Below are 19,807 nucleotides of genomic sequence, written 5' to 3' on the forward strand. Positions count from 1 at the left end.
TTCTCCGCCCAGCGAAGAATTCTGGTGGCTTCCGCCATTGCCACTCTGCTCCTTGTGCCGCCTTGGCGGTTTACATGAGCCACTGCGGTGATGTTGTCTGACTGGATCAGAACTGGTCGGTCGCAAAGTAAGGTCTCCGCTTGACGGATGTTGATGAAGACAAGTCTCTTGACTTGACCAAAGACCCTGGAAATTTCTTCCCTGTGTGACGGCTCCCCAACCTCGGAGGCTTGCGTCCGTGGTCACCAGGACCCAGTCCTGAATGCCGAATCCGCGGCCTTCGAGAAGGTGAGCACTCTGCAGCCACCACAGTAGTGACACCCTGGCCCTGGGGGACAGGGTGATCAACCGATGCATCTGAAGATGTGACCCGGACCACTTGTCCAGTAGGTCCCATTGGAAAGTCCTCGCATGGAACCTGCCGAAGGGAATGGCCTCGTATGATGCCACCATCTTTCCCAGGACTCGAGTGCAATGATGCACTGACACCTGTTTTGGTTTCAATAGGTTCTTGACCAGAGTCATGAGTTCCTGGGCCTTCTCTATCGGGAGATAAACCCTCTTCTGGTCCGTGTCCAGAACCATGCCCAAGAATGGCAGACGAGTCGTAGGAACCAACTGCGACTTTGGAATATTGAGAATCCAGCCGTGTTGCTGTAACACTTTCAGTGAAAGAGATACGCTGTTCAGCAACTGCTCTCTTGATCTCTCTTTTATGAGGAGATCATCCAAGTACGGGATAATTGTGACACCTTGCTTCCGCAGGAGCACCATCATTTCCGCCATTACCTTGGTGAAAATCCTCGGGGCCGTTGAGAGACCAAACGGCAACATCTGAAATTGGTAATGACAATCCTGTACCGCAAATCTTAGGTACGCCTGATGAGGTGGATAAATGGGGACATGAAGGTATGCATCCTTTAAGTCCAGTGACACCATAAAATCCCCCCTTCCAGGCTTGCGATGACCGCTCTTAGCGATTCCATCTTGAACTTGAACCTTTTCAAGTATAGGTTCAGAGATTTTAAATTCAATATGGGTCTGACCGAACCGTCCGGTTTCGGGACTACAAACATGGTCGAATAATAACCCCTTCCCTGTTGAAGGAGGGGTGCCTTGACCACCACCTGCTGAAGATACAATTTTTGTATTGGGTTTAACACTATTTCCCTCTCTTGGGGGGAAGATGGTGAGGCCGATTTGAAATACCGGCGAGGAGGCACCTCTTCGAATTCCAGCTTGTAACCCTGAGACACAATTTCTATTGCCCAAGGATCCACCTGGGAGTGAACCCACATGTGGCTGAAATTCCGAAGACGTGCCCCCACAGGGCCCGGCTCCGCAAGTGGAGCCCCAGCGTCATGCGGTGGATTTTGTAGAGGCCGGTGAGGACTTCTGTTCCTGGGAACTAGCTGCGTTGTGCAGCTTCTTTCCTCTGCCCCTACCTCTGCCAAGAAAGGACGCACCCCGGACTTTGTTTCTTTGTGAACGAAAGGACTGCATTTGATAATGCGGTGCTCTCTTAGGCTGTGAGGGAACATAAGGCAAAAAATTTGACTTTCCAGGTGTAGCTGTGGAGACCAGGTCCGAGAGACCTTACCCGAACAGTTCCTCACCCCTGTAAGGTAAAACCTCCATATGCCTTTTTGAGTCGGCATCACCTGTCCATTACAGAATCCACAGGACCCTTCTGGCAGAAATCGACATAGCGTTTATTCTAGAACCCAGTAGACTAATGTCTCTTTGAGCATCTCTCATATATAGGACAGCGTCTTTTATATGCCCCAGGGTCAATAATACAGTATCCTTATCTAGGGTATCCAATTCCTCAGATAAGGTATCCATCCATGCCGCTACAGCACTACACACCCAGGCCGACACAATTGCCGGTCTTAGTAAAGTACCCGAATGTGTATAAATGGACTTCAGGGTAACCTCCTGTTTGCGATCAGCAGCATCTTTGAGGGAAGCCGTATCCTGGGACGGCAGGGCTACCTTTTTGGATAAGCGTGTTAAAGCTTTGTCCACCCTAGGGGAGGATTCCCATCGTAACCTATCCGTTGGCGGGAAAGGATACGCCATAAGAATCCGTTTGGAAATCTGCAGTTTTTTTATCTGGAGATTCCCAAGCTTTTTCACATAACTCATCCAGTTCGTGTGAGGGGGGAAAAGTTACCTCAGGCTTCTTTCCCTTATACATATACACCCTCGTGTCAGGGACAGGGGTTTCTTCTGTGATGTGCAAAACATCCTTTATTGCTATAATCATATATCGAAGGGATTTAGCCAATTTTGGCTGTAACTTTGCATGGAGTCAGAATCCATGTCGGTATCTGTGTCAACAATTTGAGATAGTGGGTGCTTATGAGACCCTGATGGTCCCTGCGACATAGGGTCAGGCATGGGTTGAGACCCTGACTGCCCCAGTGCATCAGCCTTGTCAAATCTTTTATGCAAGGAATTAACATTATCATTTAAAACCTTCCACATATCCATCCAATCAGGTGTCGGCGCAGACACCACATTCATTTGCTCCCGCTCCTCTCCCACATAGCCTTCCTCATCAGACATGTCGACACAAGCGTACCGACACACCACACACACAGGGAATGTCCTTTCTGAAGACAGTTCCCCCACCAGGCCCTTTGGAGAGACAGAGAGAGAGTATGCCAGCACACACCCCAGCGCTATAATATCCCAGGAATAACACAGTAACTTAATGTTAACTAGGTAGCTGCTGTAGGTTATAGTTTTTGCGCCTAATTATGTGCCCCACCTCTCTTTTCAACCCTCTTCTACCGTGTATCAGCAGGGGAGAGCCTGGGGAGCTTCCTCTCAGTGGTGCTGTGGAGAAAAAATGGCGCTGGTGAGTGCTGAGGGAGAAGCCCCGCCCCCTCGGCGGCAGGCTTCTGTCCCGCTTAAACGGTAATTTTGGCGGGGGCTCATACATATATACAGTGCCCAGCTGTATATATGTGTTCTTTTTGCCAATATGAGGTCCCAAATGCTGCCCAGGGCGCCCCCCCTGTGCCCTGCACCCTTTACAGTGACCGGAGTATGTGAGGTATGTGGAGCAATGGCGCACAGCTGCAGTGCTGTGCGTTACCTCTAGTGAAGATCATGAAGTCTTCTGCCGCCTGTGATGTCTTCTTTTCTTCTCATACTCACCTGGCTTCTGTCTTCCGGCTCTGCGAGGGGGGCGACGGCACTGCTCTGGGACGGACGGCGAGGGTGAGATCCTGCGTACCAATCCCTCTGGAGCTAATGGTGTCCAGTAGCCTAAGAAGCAGGACCTAGCTTCAGAGAGTAGGGCTGCTTCTCTCCCCTCAGTCCCTCGATGAGGGAGTCTGTTGCCAGCAGAGCTCCCTGAAAATAAAAATCCTAACAAAATACTTTATATCAGTAAACTCAGGAGAGCTCACTGAAAAGCACCCAGCTCCTCTGGGCACAGTATCAAACTGAGGTCTGGAGGAGGGGCATAGAGGGAGGAGCCAGTGCACACCAGGAACTAAATTCTTTCTTATAGTGCCCATGTCTCCCGCGGAGCCAGTCTATCCCCATGGTCCTTACGGAGTCCCCAGCATCCTCTAGGACGTTAGAGAAATTTATATATCCCTATATGTGTATTTCAACACCAATACATGTATCTCTTTCTTTGTATGAGGTGACAGGAGGGCCAAACTAACAATGGCCATGCCATGTAGGACAAAAGACATTGGGCCTAATTCAGACCCGATCATAGCCGTGCAAAAGTTTGCTCGGCTACGATCAGTTACTCAGACATCCGGGGGGATGCCCAGCATGTCTGTCCCCCCCCCCCCCCCATCTTCCCACAAGTACAAAAGCATCGCCGCTTTTGTACTTGACGAGAAGCTCCTTACCTGTGCAGCTCCTGCACGCTGGCAGGAAGCTACCCGTCGCAGCAGTTGCGTGTGACGTCATGCAGCCGCCATGGCTCGCCCCCCCACATGGTCCAGGCACGCCTGCATTGCCCGGACTGCACCCCCAAAAACAGCGGCCAAATGCCACTGGCCGGCCCCCTCCCGCCTCTGCCTGCCAATCAGGCAGAGGAGATCGCTGGGCTGAGATGGCCATCGGTTGTCTGGGATGTGCAGTTTAGACCTGATCGGCTGCTGTGCGAAAACGCACAGCAGCGATCAGCTCCGAATTAGGTCCATTGGTGGCACTGCCATGCCCTATCATAGAATTGACTTGTCTGCATGTCACATTTGATTGCTGGAAACAGCACTTTCTGGGGAATCCCTCTGTAGAACTCTGTTCTTTAGATCTCCCAGACACAATATGCCTTGTATGCCCAGAAACAGGATTATCACACCTGTGCTTTGAGTTACACAATTGCTTTTAAAGGTGTGTGTGTGTGTGTGTGTATACACACACACATAGATAGATATCTATCTATCTATATCTATATCTATATCACACACACACACACACACATACACACACACACACACACACACACTTCATTGTATACAATACATATGATTAAATGCTGAGCTTTGCACACAATCTTTTTTTTGGTGCATGACATACCGTTCTGATGTGCAATTTACAAGCAATGTGGACTTACTGAATGCAAATTGTGGCTTATGTCTACGCCAGTTGTTCCCAAACTTTCTTGAATAAGGGTGCCCTAGAGAAATCACAATTTTTTTTTAACGGCACTCCTATGCCAAAAGTTTCTTATTAATATATATTTGGAACAATTTTAAAATAAGTAAATTGTGTGCCTTAGGCTCATTAATGTGGTGATGGACATATTTGTGCTTCTGATTGTCCACATGTTTTATGATTGGCAGCCACTAGCACTGGTTTTACCGATCACTTTGACCATAAATAATTTGATTTGGTCCAGGACCACCAACCCAGGCCACCCCTGGAAGAGCCTCGTGGCACCCCAGTAGCGGATCTTGCCACGGGCAAGCAGGACTTTTGCCCGGGGCGCCGCCTTCCGGAGGGCGCCGGCGCAATCCGGAGGGCGCCGCACCATGGCAAGATCCGCTGCTGCTGTGGGGCCCCCCGCTGCCGCGGCCCGCTGTGTAGGGAAACTAGACGCTACGCGTCTAATTTCCCTTCCTGGAGAGGACCTTCACTGTAATGATGTGCGGTGCGCGTTGACGTCATCGCGCACCGCACAGCAAAGGTCCTCTCCATGAAGGGAACTAGACGCTTAGCGTCTAGTTTACCTTCGTGGAGAGGACCTTTGTTGTGCGGTGCGCGATGATGTCATCACGCACCGCACATCCTACAACAGTACAGGGGGCGTAACTGACCACACCCCCTGTACGAAGCCACGCCCCCTAATGCCGCCCGGGGCGCCAGAAGCCCCGGAACCGGCCCTGCTAGGCACACAGTTTGTGAACCACTGGTCTAAGCATTAACAGGATGTTTAGAGGACTCACAGAAAGGGAGGTCAGAGAAAAAATGCTTTTACCCTAAAACTATACATTTTGCATAGAATACAATAATGTTTACAAAGAGGAGTTTAGACATAATCACTTTATAGATCAGTCAACAGTCATCAGATAAAAGACATGAAAAACAAGTGATCCATACGGCACGTTTACAAAGGTTTTAGAATATAAAATTATTTCAATAATAAAACGGAGCAATAAGTTTTGTTTTTTTGTTGAGAAAGGCTATACAAAAGGAAATATATACAATTATGAACAGAATACAGCAACATTTTTTCTGGGTAGTTTTTCAAATAATATTTTAAAGTGAAATTACCTTTCTATGCTCATCCTCAGCACTCTGTGCTGCCTTATACAATAGCTTGGGACCCTAGCGATCTTCTGTTTTTTTTACCAAACCAAGGTAACATAGCACTAAGACTAGAGTCCAAAAAAGATGTATGGGTCAAACCAATAGGAAACTAATGGTTAGACATACTTTGTTAATAAATACATACATTATGCATTTTCAGGATACCGATTTCATATTTAAAAATAAGAATTTACTCACCGGTAATTCTATTTCTCGTAGTCCGTAGTGGATGCTGGGAACTCCGTAAGGACCATGGGGAATAGACGGGCTCCGCAGGAGACTGGGCACTCTAAAAGAAAGATTAGGTACTATCTGGTGTGCACTGGCTCCTCCCTCTATGCCCCTCCTCCAGACCTCAGTTAAGGAAACTGTGCCCGGAAGAGCTGAAACAACAAGGAAAGGATTTGGAATCCAGGGTAAGACTCATACCAGCCACACCAATCACACTGTACAACTTGTGATAACCATACCCAGTTAACAGTATGAACAACAACTGAGCCTCCGTTTACGGATGGCTCATAACAATAACCCTTTAGTGAAGCAATAACTATATACATGTATTGCAGAGAGTCCGCACTTGGGACGGGCGCCCAGCATCCACTACGGACTACGAGAAATAGAATTACCGGTGAGTAAATTCTTATTTTCTCTGACGTCCTAGTGGATGCTGGGAACTCCGTAAGGACCATGTGGATTATACCAAAGCTCTCAAACGGGCGGGAGAGTGCGGATGACTGCAGCACCGAATGAGCAAACTCAAGGTCCTCCTCAGCCAGGGTATCAAACTTGAAGAATTTAGCAAATGTGTTTGAACCAGACCAAGTAGCAGCTCGGCAAAACTGTATAGCCGAGACCCCTCGGGCAGCCGCCCAAGCCTTGTGGAATGGGCTTTTACTGATTTAGGATGCGGCAGTCCAGCCGCAGAATGTGCCAGCTGAATCGTGCAACAGATCCAGCGAGCAATAGTTTGCTTTGAAGCAGGAGCACCCAGCTTGTAGGGTGCATGCAGGATAAATAGAGAGTCAGTTTTCCTGACTCCAGCCGTCCTGGAAACATACATTTTCAAAGCCCGGACTACGTCCAGCAACTTGGAATCCTCCAAGTCCCGAGTAGCCGCAGGCACCACAATAGGTTGGTTCAGATGAAACGCTGATACCACCTTTGGGAGAAATTGGGGACGAGTCCTCAATTCCGCCCTGTCCATATGGAAGATCAGATATGGGCTTTTACATGACAAAGCCGCCAATTCTGACACACGCCTAGCCGAAGCTAAGGCCAACAGCATGACCACCTTCCACGTGAGATACTTTAGTTCCACGGTCTTAAGTGGCTCAAACCTGTGTGATTTCAGGAAATCCAACACAACGTTAAGATCCCAAGGTGCCACTGGAGGTACAAAAGGGGGCTGAATATGCAGCACTCCCTTAACAAACGTCTGAACTTCAGGCAGTGAAGCCAGTTCTTTTTGAAAGAAAATAGATAGATAGGGCCGAAATCTGGACCTTTATGGACCCCAATTTTAGGCCCATAGACACCCCTGACTGTAGGAAGTGCAGAAATCGACCCAGCTGGAATTCCTCTGTTGGGGCCTTCCTGGCCTCACACCAAGCGACATATTTCCGCCATATGCGGTGATAATGCTTTACGGTCACATCCTTCCTAGCTTTTATCAGCGTAGGAATCACTTCATCTGGAATGCCCTTTTCCGTTAGGATCCGGTGTTCAACCGCCATGCCGTCAAACGCAGCCGCGGTAAGTCTTGGAACAGACAGGGCCCCTGTTGTAACAGGTCCTGTCTGAGAGGCAGAGGCCATGGGTCCTCTGAGATCATTTCTTGTAGTTCTGGGTACCAAGTTCTTCTTGGCCAATCCGGAACGATGAGTATAGTTCTTACTCCTCTCTTTCTTACTATCCTCAGTACCTTGGGTATGAGAGGAAGAGGAGGGAACACAAACAGTCTGGTACACCCACGGTGTCACTAGTGCGTCCACAGCTATCGCCTGATGGTCCCTTGACCTGGCGCAAATTTTTTTTAACTTTTTGTTGAGGCGGGACGCCATCATGTCCACCTGTGGCAGTTCCCATCGGTTTACAATCAGTTGGAAGACTTCCCGATGAAGTCACCACTCTCCCGGGTGGAGGTCGTGCCTGCTGAGGAAGTCTGCTTCCCAGTTGTCCCCTCCCGGAATGAACACTGCTGACAGTGCTAGCACGTGATTCTCCGCCCATCGAAGAATCCTTGTGGCTTCTGCCATTGCCATCCTGCTTTTCGTGCCGCCCTGGCGGTTTACATGGGCGACCGCCGTGATGTTGTCTGACTGAATCAGAACTGGGTGGTTTTGAAGCAGGGGCTCTGCTTGACTCAGGGCGTTGTAAATGGCCCTTAGTTCCAGTATATTTATGTGTAGTGAAGTCTCCAGACTTGACCACTGTCCTTGGTAGTTTCTTCCCTGAGTGACTGCCCCCCATCCTCGGAGGCTTGCATCCGTGGTCAGCAGGACCCAGTCCTGTATGCCGAACCTGCGGCCCTCGAGAAGATGAGCACTCTGCAGCCACCACAACAGAGACACCCTAGCCCTTGGGGACAGGGTGATCAACCGATGCATCTGAAGATGCGATCCGGACCATTGTCCAACAGATCCCACTGAAATATCCTTGCATGGAACCTGCCGAATGGAATTGCTTCGTAAGAAGCCACCATCTTTCCCAGGACTCGCGTGCAGTGATGCACCGACACCTGTTTTGGTTTCAGGAGGTCCCTGACCAGAGATGACAATTCCTGGGCCTTCTCCTCCGGAAGAAACACCTTCTTCTGTTCTGTGTCCAGAATCATGCCCAGGAAAAGCAGACGCGTCGCAGGAATCAGCTGCGACTTTGGGATATTCAGAATCCAGCCGTGCTGTTGCAACACTTCCCGAGAGTGTGCTACGCTGACCAACAACTGCTCTCTGGACCTCGCCTTTATGAGGAGATCGTCCAAGTACGGGATAATTATAACTCCCTTCTTTCGAAGGAGTATCATCATTTCGGCCATTACCTTGGTAAATATTCTCGGTGCCGTGGAGAGACCAAACGGCAACGTCTGGAATTGGTAATGACAGTCTTGTACCACAAACCTGAGGTATTCCTGGTGAGGTGGGTAAATGGGGACATGCAAGTAAGCATCCTTGATGTCCAGCGACACCATAAAATCCCCCTCTTCCAGGCTTGCAATAACCGCCCTGAGCGATTCCATTTTGAACTTGAACTTCTTTATATAAGTGTTCAAGGATTTTAAATTCAGGATGGGTCTCACCGAACCGTCTGGTTTCGGTACCACAAACATTGTGGAATAGTAACCCCTGCCCTGTTGAAGGAGAGGGACCTTGATTATCACCTGCTGGAGGTACAGCTTGTGAATTGCCGCCAGTACTACCTCCCTTTCCCTGGGAGCAGCTGGCAAGGCTGATTTGAGGTAACGGCGAGGGGGAGTCGCCTCGAACTCCAGCTTGTATCCCTGAGATACAATTTGTACAGCCCAGAGATCCACTTGTGAGCGAACCCACTGGTTGCTGAAGTTTCGGAGACGCGCTCCCACCGCACCTGGCTCCGCCTGTGGAGCCCCAACGTCATGCAGTGGACTTAGTGGAAGCAGGGGAGGATTTTTGTTCCTGGGAACTGGCTGCCTGGTGCAGCTTCTTTCCTCTACCCTTGCCTCTGGCCAGAAAGGATGCTCCTCTGACCCGCTTGCCTTTCTGAGGCCGAAAGGACTGCATTTGATAATACGGTGCTTTCTTAGGCTGTGAGGGAACCTGAAGTAAAAAAGTCGACTTCCCAGCAGTTGCTGTGGATACGAGGTCCGAGAGACCGTCCCCAAATAATTCCTCCCCCTTATAAGGCAAAACCTCCATGTGTTTTTTAGAATCAGCATCACCTGTCCACTGCCGAGTCCATAATACTCTCCTGGCAGAAATGGACATTGCATTAATTCTAGGTGCCAGCAGGCAAATGTCCCTCTGTGCATCCCGCATATATAAGACGACGTCTTTTATATGTTCGATGGTTAGCAAAATAGTATCCCTGTCGAGGGAATCAATGTTGTCTGACAGGGTATCAGTCCATGCTGCTGCAGCACTACACATCCAGGCTGAAGAAATAGCAGGTCTCAGTAGAGTACCAGAGTGTGTATACACAGACTTCAGGATAGCTTCCTACTTTCTATCCGCAGGATCCTTTAGGGCGGCCGTATCCTAAGACGGCAGTGCCACCCTTTTAGATAAGCGTGTTAGCGCCTTGTCCACCCTAGGGGATGTTTCCCAACGTAACCTATCCGTTGGCGGGAAAGGGTACGCCATCAGTAACCTCTTAGAAATCACTAGTTTCTTATCAGGGGAACTGCACGCTTCTTCACACAAATCATTTAATTCATCAGATGGGGGGAAAGTCACTGGCTGCTTTTTCTCCCCAAACATAATACCCCTTTTGGTGGTAACCGGGTTAATATCAGAAACGTGCAATACATCTCTCATTGCAGTAATCATGCATCGGATGGCTTTTGTAGACTGTACATTTGTCTCATCCTCATCTACACTGGAGTCAGACTCCGGGTCGATATCTGTGTCTACCATCAGAGCTAGCGGGCGTTTATGAGCCCCTGACGGATTCTGAGTCGCCTGGGCAGGCGCGGGCTGAGACCCCGGCTGTCCCAACGCTGCTGCGTCATCGAACCTTTTATGTAAGGAGTTGACACTGTCGGTTAAGACCTTCCACATATCCATCCAATCAGGTGTCGGCCCCGTCGGGGGCGACACCACATGTATCTGCCCCTGCTCCGCCTCCACGTAACCCTCCTCATCAAACATGTCGACACAGCCATACCGACACACCGCACACACACACAGGGAATGCTCAGACTGAGGACAGGACCCCACAAAGTCCTTTGGGGAGACAGAGAGAGAGTATGCCAGCACACACCACAGCGCTATATAACACAGGGATTTACACTGCTAATAAGTGATTTTCCCAATAGCTGCTTGTTTGTATCGATTTGCGCCTAAATTTATGTGCCCCCCCTCTCTTTTTAACCCGTCTTGTACCTGGATACTGCAGGGGAGAGCCTGGGGAGCGTGCTTCCAGCGGAGCTGTGAAGGGAAAATGGCGCTGGTGTGCTGAGGAAGAAGGCCCCACCCCCTCAGCGGCGGGCTTCTGTCCCGCATTTTCTGTAACTTAATGGCGGGGTTTTTTACACATATACAGTTAACTGACTGTATTATGTGTATTTTATGCCAAAAGGTAATATTATTGCTGCCCAGGGCGCCCCCCCCCCCAGCGCCCTGCACCCTACAGTGACCGGAGTGTGTGGTGTGCTGTGGGAGCAATGGCGCACAGCTGCAGTGCTGTGCGCTACCTTAATGAAGACAGAAGTCTTCTGCCGCCGATTTCATCGTTCTTCTTCTGTCTTCTGGCTCTGCAAGGGGGACGGCGGCGCGGCTCCGGGAACGGACGATCGAGGTCAGGCCCTGTGTTCGAACCCTCTGGAGCTAATGGTGTCCAGTAGCCTAAGAAGCACAAGCTAGCTGCAAGCAGGTAGGTTCGCTTCTCTCCCCTCAGTCCCACGTAGCAGTGAGTCTGTTGCCAGCAGATCTCACTGAAAATAAAAAACCTAACAAATACTTTCTTTTCTAGCAAGCTCAGGAGAGCCCACTAGGAGCACCCAGCTCTGGCCGGGCACAGATTCTAACTGAGGTCTGGAGGAGGGGCATAGAGGGAGGAGCCAGTGCACACCAGATAGTACCTAATCTTTCTTTTAGAGTGCCCAGTCTCCTACGGAGTCCGTCTATTCCCCATGGTCCTTACGGAGTTCCCAGCATCCACTAGGACGTCAGAGAAATATTATGACTAGTACACATTTTACGGAAAATATATTTACTAATTTGTTGTCCCCTGCTTTATCAGTACCATATATTTATTATGAGATTTTTCTATAGATCAGAGTTTTAAACAACTCAAAATAGTCATCAGTATATTTACACACACACGTGACAGTCAAAGCAATTGCCCTAATCATTACAGGACACATGAAGGAGGTGAGTGTTTAGATGCAGCAGTAATTTCCAGTTATCAGTTCTAATCTCAAAGCGAGCAATGTCCTTAGAAATGCAAGCCTGCATTAATATATGAAACTGTGGGGGTAGAAGAATACCAATTTTGTATTCCTGATCATGATAAGAGACCAGAAATCTGGAGAAATGAGACTGCACAATATTATGAAAAGAAGATTCTGACATCTTGTAACAGAATATGCTCTCTGCACAATGGTTATGATCATCTGGCTTCAAGGCATCCCAGAGCTTGCCAAACAGATGGCACCGAGCACCCATTGGGGAATAAGCAGGCAAAGGGACAAAAAGTTCTGGGAATGTTAAGTGTAGTGGATCAAGCCTTGTATGATAAGTTAGTCCATCATGAGTACTATATGTGGCATTCACCAACAGGAAAGATGGATAGGGGTCCTTGGGAACCAAATTAACAGTGACAACAGGTGGATTTCGATCGTTGTACAGGCATGGAACATTTATGTCACCTATTGGTTCATAATGGCTATCTGTCAGATCAAACTGAAGTACAATACAGAACAATTTATGGTACTTTTCTTCAATGTCTCCTTTGAAAATCAAATGGTACTTTAATGTAAGCAAAAAGGCACGGTGGTCTGCAAGTTGCTGATAGTAGTCTTGAAGAGAGCATTCAGTTATTGTACTTTCCTCTCTAGATGCTTCTTCACTAGGCGGGAAAATATTTGCATTATCAAGAACTGGACATAACTGGAGAAGAGTTTTTTCTGTGTTGTGAATGGTCAATAAGGTGGAGAAATTCTCACTTTCTGTCATAATAGAAGACAAGGATCTGGCTTTGGTTTGACCACTTGTGGGAGACATGTTCAGAATTTTCCAAAGCTTCTCACTGGACACATTGGTAAGGAGAATGTAATACAAACGTGAATGGTCTTTGATATCGATGTCTTCAAAATGATGCATCAGATACTGTAAGAGATTTGCCAAGTCCATGAATACAATATCAAGATGTTCGTGTTGGAGCACATACTTACACACGGACAAGAGAGCATTACCCAAACCCCAGTCTCCTTTTTGACACAGATCAGAATGAAGCACCACATGCCTCAAGAACTCTACTGTACTTCTCTGAGGAATTGTATTCTCTTGAGCTACTTTTGAAAGAATTTTAAGATGCCAATGAAGGTTATTCATGCTCAACCTGTCCATACGAAGATCAACAATTTGCTTTTGTAATGCCTTTGACAAGGAGATTGGCCAAGTCTGAAATTCAAGTAAAATCTGCGTTTGATTAATTAGGTTAATAAAATAAGGTGCCAAACAACTGTTGCGCTTATATAAATCTAAAAGGCTCTCTCTTAGATTATCCATATGCTGCTCACAAAAATGAAAGTATTGAACAAACAGATATACAGCACGGAAAAAAGTAGCAGTGACCTCTCTGTCCACCTTTTTGTCAACCATACTATATAGGGACAATAGATGTTCAAACAAGTATCCGATGCCCCGCTCAGCATGAAAGCCCTCATTTTCCAGGTAAACCATGCTTAATAAATTCTGCCTGCAGAGCATTGTGCTATAGTCATTGAAAATATTAGGGAACAAAGACGATGTCATTTGGACAGTGAGTAGAACAGGCAAGTTCTCACCAGGGTTGGAATTAAGAGGTCTATTTTCTGGAAAATGTAACAGACAGTCCAAGTAGAATAGTTTGACTGGTGTGAAGAGAAGTGGGTGTTGGGTCATCCCCACAAGCCTCTGAAGGAGGAAGTGTTCATCCTCTGCTGTGAAGAGACTATCTGTAAACACCGCTTTCATTTGAAGAATACTGTGAAAACATGATATATCCTTTGTGCCAAACAGACGTACAAGCTGTGATTTAAAAATCACAGGTGATATGGTGCGAACTAGGGCCACAATCTGTATAATTTGCCAAAACAGTGTGTTTTGGCACACAGCTGTGAATAGATAGGAGTCCTCTAATAACAAAGCCAAGATAGACTTCAATTCTTTTGTCTCGTTATTGGATGGAAGCAGGAAAAGTTGTTCTCCTGAAGCAGGATGTAGTTCCCTCATGTCTTTGGTGGCATTCCATACAAAGCTACCATTGCTCATAAGCATTTGCTTAAGGGTGCCCTGAGATGGACCCTCTTTCTGTGCTAAAAGCTGAATTGCATCCTTTAATGTTATACTGTAGAGTAATGTGTATGACTGATGTGCACTTGTAATCTCTTGTTGTTGCATAGAGTATAGCTGTTCCAGCCTCTGAGAGAGAAGCCCAGGATAACAATTTTCCAATTCTCGCAGACATTCACAAGCTGTAACACGCAAGGGCCTGTTGGCTGCACCTTGCTTCTTGTCATTGATGTCCGATATGATGTGCATTAGCAGGGAAGCAAACTCTTGTGCTGCTTTGCAATTCCAATTGAAGTTATCAGTAATAATCAAAATGGTTTCAACTGCTAGCAGGAGGTGGCATTTTAAAGATATACTTTTGATGGAAGTTGACATCTGTTGAAAAATATTCATAAGAATCTCTGTGGTAATCTCTCCCGTTGTCTTGTCTGGGCATAGCAATGTAGGGAACTCTATAAGGAGATTCAGCATTGAAATCTGAAAGAAAAAAAACAAAACAAAAAAACATGTTTATAATATGCAAACTAAACAAGGATTCAAAAAACAAAAAAACAAAACAAAATAAAACAACTATTGCACGAAAACCCAATACAGAATTTGTTGCAGGTAACAACTGACTTGTCAGGTTTAAGTGATGTCAAGATTTATTCTTTGAAGACTTGTGTCTGCTGGCTTCTCCTACATAGGGTGGAGCACTGACACAGAAAATAAAAGACTGAGCATGAGGGAATGTGCATTCTAAAAATGTAAATATCCTTCCAATATTCCATCATTTCATTTGTTCACATGGGTTAAACTGGGTTCAGTATTATTATGCCTCCATTCATCATGTTGACATTTGTAATGTCAACATGAGAATGTGGACATGGCTATTGTGTGTGTGTACAAGTTTATGATGTCGACATTCACCATATCAACACTGTCTTTTTTCATGTCAATCTAACCTGAATGTTAATGCTAGTACGAACCCAAATGTCAATATTTCATATATCAATGTTGACATTTTCCAGGTGTCCCCATTTATAATGTCCATATTATGCATGTCCACCTTCTGGTATCGACATTGTCACTGTTGACTTCCTGGCTGCGTCCTGGTTAAACTGTAAGTATACCATTGCAAGGATGGCTTAACATCTGCCCAGAGTGTATTGTAATGAGTTATCTTCAATAGTAAACTGTAAGGGGTAAATTTACTAAAGCTTCTAAAACAAAGAATTGGTGATATTGCCCATAGCAACCAAACAGATGCTGTCTACCATTTCTCTATTGCCTTTTAGCAAATGATAAACAACATATGGTTGCTATGGGCAAAATCACCAATTCTCTATTTTAGAAGCTTTAATAAATTTACCCCTAAGTGTCTGACTTTCAGACATTTGATGAAGCTATGATGGAAACAGAAGTGAGGGAATTAATACTGTTAATTTCCTAACAAATGGGGTAACTTCCTAGTAAGTGGAACAGAAAATAGGAAAAAGAAAAAGAAAGACATCTAGAAGGTGTCACCTGATTTTCAGTAAGCACTGGTTTAGTTGATGTGTGAGCTAGGATTTTTTTTTAAAGGGGGAGGGGATCCCTGCAATGGACATTTTAGCAGTGCCAGCAGGGACAGAGGTGGCTCCCTGGTGATGCTAGTTGCTACAAGGATGTGCAGGAAATGCAGGGCCAGGCTTCTGGGTCTTTTTCTTGGGTGTGGTATGTTAGACTAGACTTATATCGACAGTGTCTTATGTCGACCACTGTTGGTCAGCATTATGTTGACATGGTTTCTAGGTCAACAGGGACTCTAGGTCGAGATGTACTAGGTCGACATGAAAAACGGTCGACATGAGTTTTTAAAAAAAATAAATAAATTGGTGTCGTTTTCTTCATAGAGTGGATTATCTGAAAGTATAGCTAAATACACGCTATAAGATTATCGGTCTAATCTTTCTGGTTGGAACAAAAAAAATCTAGTAATGACTATTGACCATTTGCTCATAAACCCTGGAAAACATAAAGAAATGGACATTCAGACAAATTGGTTAAATCCATTTAACCAATTTATTCAAATGACCACTACTGCCAAATGTTCAGCTTTTGGGAGCAAATGGTTGATTGTCAATTGTTCTCATACACTACCAGATTTTTCGCTCCAATCAGAAAGATTGGACAGATAATCTTATAGTGTGTATCCAACTTTAAAGTAGAGATGTGCGGCGGGCACTTTTCGTGTTTTGGTTTTGGATCTAGATTGGTTTTGCCAAAACAACCTTTCGGGTTTTGGATGATTTTTGAAAAAAAACACACAAAAAAAGCTAAAATCACAGAATTTGGGGGTAATTTTGATCGTACGGTATTATTAACCCTCAATAACATTCATTTCCACTCACTTCCAGTCTATTTTGAACACCTCACAATATTGTTTTTAGGACAAAAGGTTGCACCGAGGTCGCTGGATGACTAAGCTAAGCGACCCAAGTTGGCGGCCCATCTATGAGTGGCACTGCAGTGGCAAAAGGATGGCAGTTTTAAAAACTAGACCCCAAACATCACAAAATGCAAAGAAAAGAAAAAAAGAAAAAAAAAGAGGTGCAAGATGGAATTGTCCTTGGGCCCTCCCACCCACCCTTATGTTGTATAAACAGGACATGCACACGTCAACAAACCAATCATTTCAGCGACAGGGTCTGCCACACGACTGTAGCTGAAATGATTTGGTTGTTTGGGCCCCCATAAAAAAAAAAAAAATAGCAATTAATACCCCCACCAAAAAAGAAGCAATTAATCTCTCCTTGCACAACCTGGCTCTACAGAGGCAAGATGTCGTCCCCATCCTCATCCTCCGATTCCTCACCCCTTTCAGTGTGTACATCCTCTTCCTCACAGAGTATTAATCCGTCCCCACTGGAATCTACCATCATAGGTTCCTGTGTACTTTCTGGAGGCAATTGCTGGTAAAGGTCTTCCTGGAGGAATTTATAATTCATTTTGATGAACATCATCTTCTCCACATTTTCTGGAAGTAACCTCCTACGTCGATCGCTGACAAGGTTACCGGCTGCACTAAACACCCTTTCGGAGTACACACTGGAGGTGGGGCAACTTAGGTAAAATAAAGCCAGTTTGTGCAAGGGCATCCAAATTGCCTCTTTTTCCTGCCAGTATACATACTGTCTGACATGCCTACTTGGATGCTATCACCCATATAATCCTGCGCCATTTTTTCAATGGTGACGGCATCATATGCAGTGACCGTACACGTCAGTAATCGTTGGCAGCTCCTTCAGTCCGGACCAGATGTCAGCATTTGTTCCCGACTGCCCTGCATAACCGCCAGCGGGTGGGCTCGAAAATGTTATCCTTTTCCTCGCAGCCCCAGTTATGGGAGAAAATGAAGGAGGAACCGTTGACGGGTCACGTTCCGCTTGAGTTGACAATTGCCGGAAAGAGATACAACGTAGGCTTTAAACCTAGGATCGAGCACGGTGGCCAAAATGTAGTGCTCTGATTTCAACAGATGACCACCCTTGAATCCTGGCAAAGCAAATGAAGGGCTCCATCCACAAGTCCCACATTCTTAGCGGAATCGCTCCGTTTAGCTCCTCCTTCAATTTCTCCAAAAGCCTGATGAGGGGAAAGACCTGACTCAAGATGGCAGTGTCTGTACTGACTTCACGTGTGGCAAGTTGGAAGGGTTGGAGAACCTTGCACTAGACTAAAATCATTCTCCACTGCGCTTGAGTCAGGTGCATTCCCCCTCCTTTGCCTATATCTTAGGTGGATGTATAGGCTTGAATGGCCTTTTGCTGCTCCTCCATCCTCTGAAGCATATCGTGTGTTGTATTCCACCTTGATACCACCTCTTGCTTCAGGTGACGGCAGGGCAGGCTCAGGAGTGTTTGCTGGTGCTCCAGTCTTTGGCACGCAGTGGCTGAATGCCGAAAGAGGCCCGCAATTTTTTGGGCCACCGACAGCATCTCCTGCACGCCCCTATCATTTTTCAAAAAAATTCTGCACCACCAAATTAATTGTATGTGAAAAACATGGGACGTGCTGGAATTTGCCCAGATGTAATGCACGCACAATATTGGTGGCTTTGTCCGATATCACAAATCCCCAGGAGAGTCTAAGTGGGGTAAGCCATTTTGCGTCGATGTCCCTCAGTTTCCGTAAGAGGTTGTCAGTGGTGTGCCTCTAAAGGAAACCAGTGATACACAGCGTAGCATGCCTAGGAACGAGCAGACGTTTGTGAGATGCTGCTACTGGTGCCGCGGCTGTTGTTGCTGCGGGAGGCAATACATCTAAAGTCATGTAGTCCTTAGTGTGCCCTGCTCCACATGTCCACGGTTAAGTGGACACTGGGTACAGCCGCATTTTTCAGGACACTGTGGACACTTTTCTTAATGTCCCTGTACAGTCCGGGAATCGCTTTCCGTGGTTAGAAGGATCCAGACCTGAATCCCGAACCTGCGGCCCTCCAGAAGGTGAGGTAATTGCAGCCACCAGAGGAGTGAGATCCTGGCCTTTGGCGACAGACGTATTCTCTGGTGCATGTGTAGATGAGATCCCGACCATTTGTCCAGGAGATCCAGTTGGAAGGACAGAGCATAAACTCACCTGTACTGCAGAGCCTCGTAAGAGGCCACCATCTTCCCCAGAAGGCGAATGCACTGATGAATAGACACCCGGGCTGGTTTCAGGATATCCAGGACCATTGTTTGTATCACCAATGCTTTTTCCTCTGGAAGAAACACCCTCTGCACTTCCGTGTCGAGGATCATTCCCAGAAATGACAACCTCCTGGTTGGTTCCAAATGTGATTTTGGGAGATTCAGGATCAAATATGTTCCCTGAGAAACTGGGTCGTGAGAGCTATGGACTGTAATAGCCTTTAACAGCAGATTGTCCAGATATGGAATTATGTTAACCCCCTGACTACGGAGGAGAACTATCATTTCCGCCATCACCTTGGTGAACATCCTCGGTGCTGTGGAGAGGCCGAATGGCAGGGCATGGAATTGAAAACGACAGTCCAACAGTGCGAATCGGAGATAAGATTGATGCGGCGGTCAAATCGGAATGTGGAGGTACGCACCCCTGATATCCAGGGATATCAGGAATTCCCCCTCCTCCAGACCTGATATCACCGCCCTTAGATACACCATCTTGAACTTGAACTCCCTCAGAAAGGGGTTTAGTTATTTGAAGCTCAGAATGGGCCTGACTGAACCATCCGGTTTTGGTACCACGAAAAGGTTCGAATAGTAACCCTTGTTTTGCATCTGGGGAGGAACTGGTACAATAACCTGTGCCTCCCCAATTTCTGGATAGCTCCCTATAGGATAGCCCTGTCTGCCGGCAAAGCTGGCAAGCCCGATTTGAAGAACCGGTGAGGAGGGAGATCTTGAAATTCCCTGGTACCCCTGGGACACAATATCTTGTACCCAGGGATCCAGGCCGGACGACACCCAGACAAGACTGAAATGTCCAAGTCTCGCCCCCACCGCCCTACCTCCAGGCCGCGCGGTCCGTCATGCTGAGGACTTTGGCGGACCTGAAGCAGGCTTCTGTTCCTGGGAACCCATAGCAGCAGGTTTCTTGTATTTTGGACGACCTCCTCTAAAGAAGGTGTTGAACGGCTTGGCCTTTCTAGTTTTATCAACCTGAAAGGACTGTGAGGACCGCAGCTGAAGAAAAAGATTTCTTCGTAGCAGGTGGAGCCGAGGGAAGAAAAGGTGACTTACCCGCTGTAGCCGTGGAGATCCACGCATCTAACGCTTCCCCAAAGAGAGCCTGACCTGTGTAGGGTAGGGTCTCCACACCTCTCCAGGATTCCGCGTCGGCAGACC

The 19,807-nt window shown here is 46.9% G+C and overlaps 1 protein-coding gene across 2 annotated transcripts in view; it reads right to left on the minus strand.

Annotated features, from left to right (window-relative positions):
* Positions 1-11,563: 11,563 nt before the first annotated feature.
* AP5B1 (adaptor related protein complex 5 subunit beta 1) overlaps positions 11,564-19,807 on the minus strand; it is a 65,249-nt gene continuing 57,005 nt past the window's right edge. The window contains exon 2 of one of the 2 annotated variants that reach the window (XM_063942957.1): positions 11,564-14,453. In XM_063942957.1, the coding sequence (XP_063799027.1) occupies positions 11,826-14,447 (2,622 nt within the window). In that variant the 5' untranslated portion in view covers positions 14,448-14,453 and the 3' untranslated portion in view covers positions 11,564-11,825. The remainder of the gene's footprint in view (positions 14,454-19,807) is intronic. The other variant, XM_063942956.1, reaches the window with a different exon arrangement.

The sequence above is a fragment of the Pseudophryne corroboree genome, chromosome 10 (genome assembly GCF_028390025.1).
Source record: "Pseudophryne corroboree isolate aPseCor3 chromosome 10, aPseCor3.hap2, whole genome shotgun sequence".
NCBI classification, from domain to species: domain Eukaryota; kingdom Metazoa; phylum Chordata; class Amphibia; order Anura; family Myobatrachidae; genus Pseudophryne; species Pseudophryne corroboree.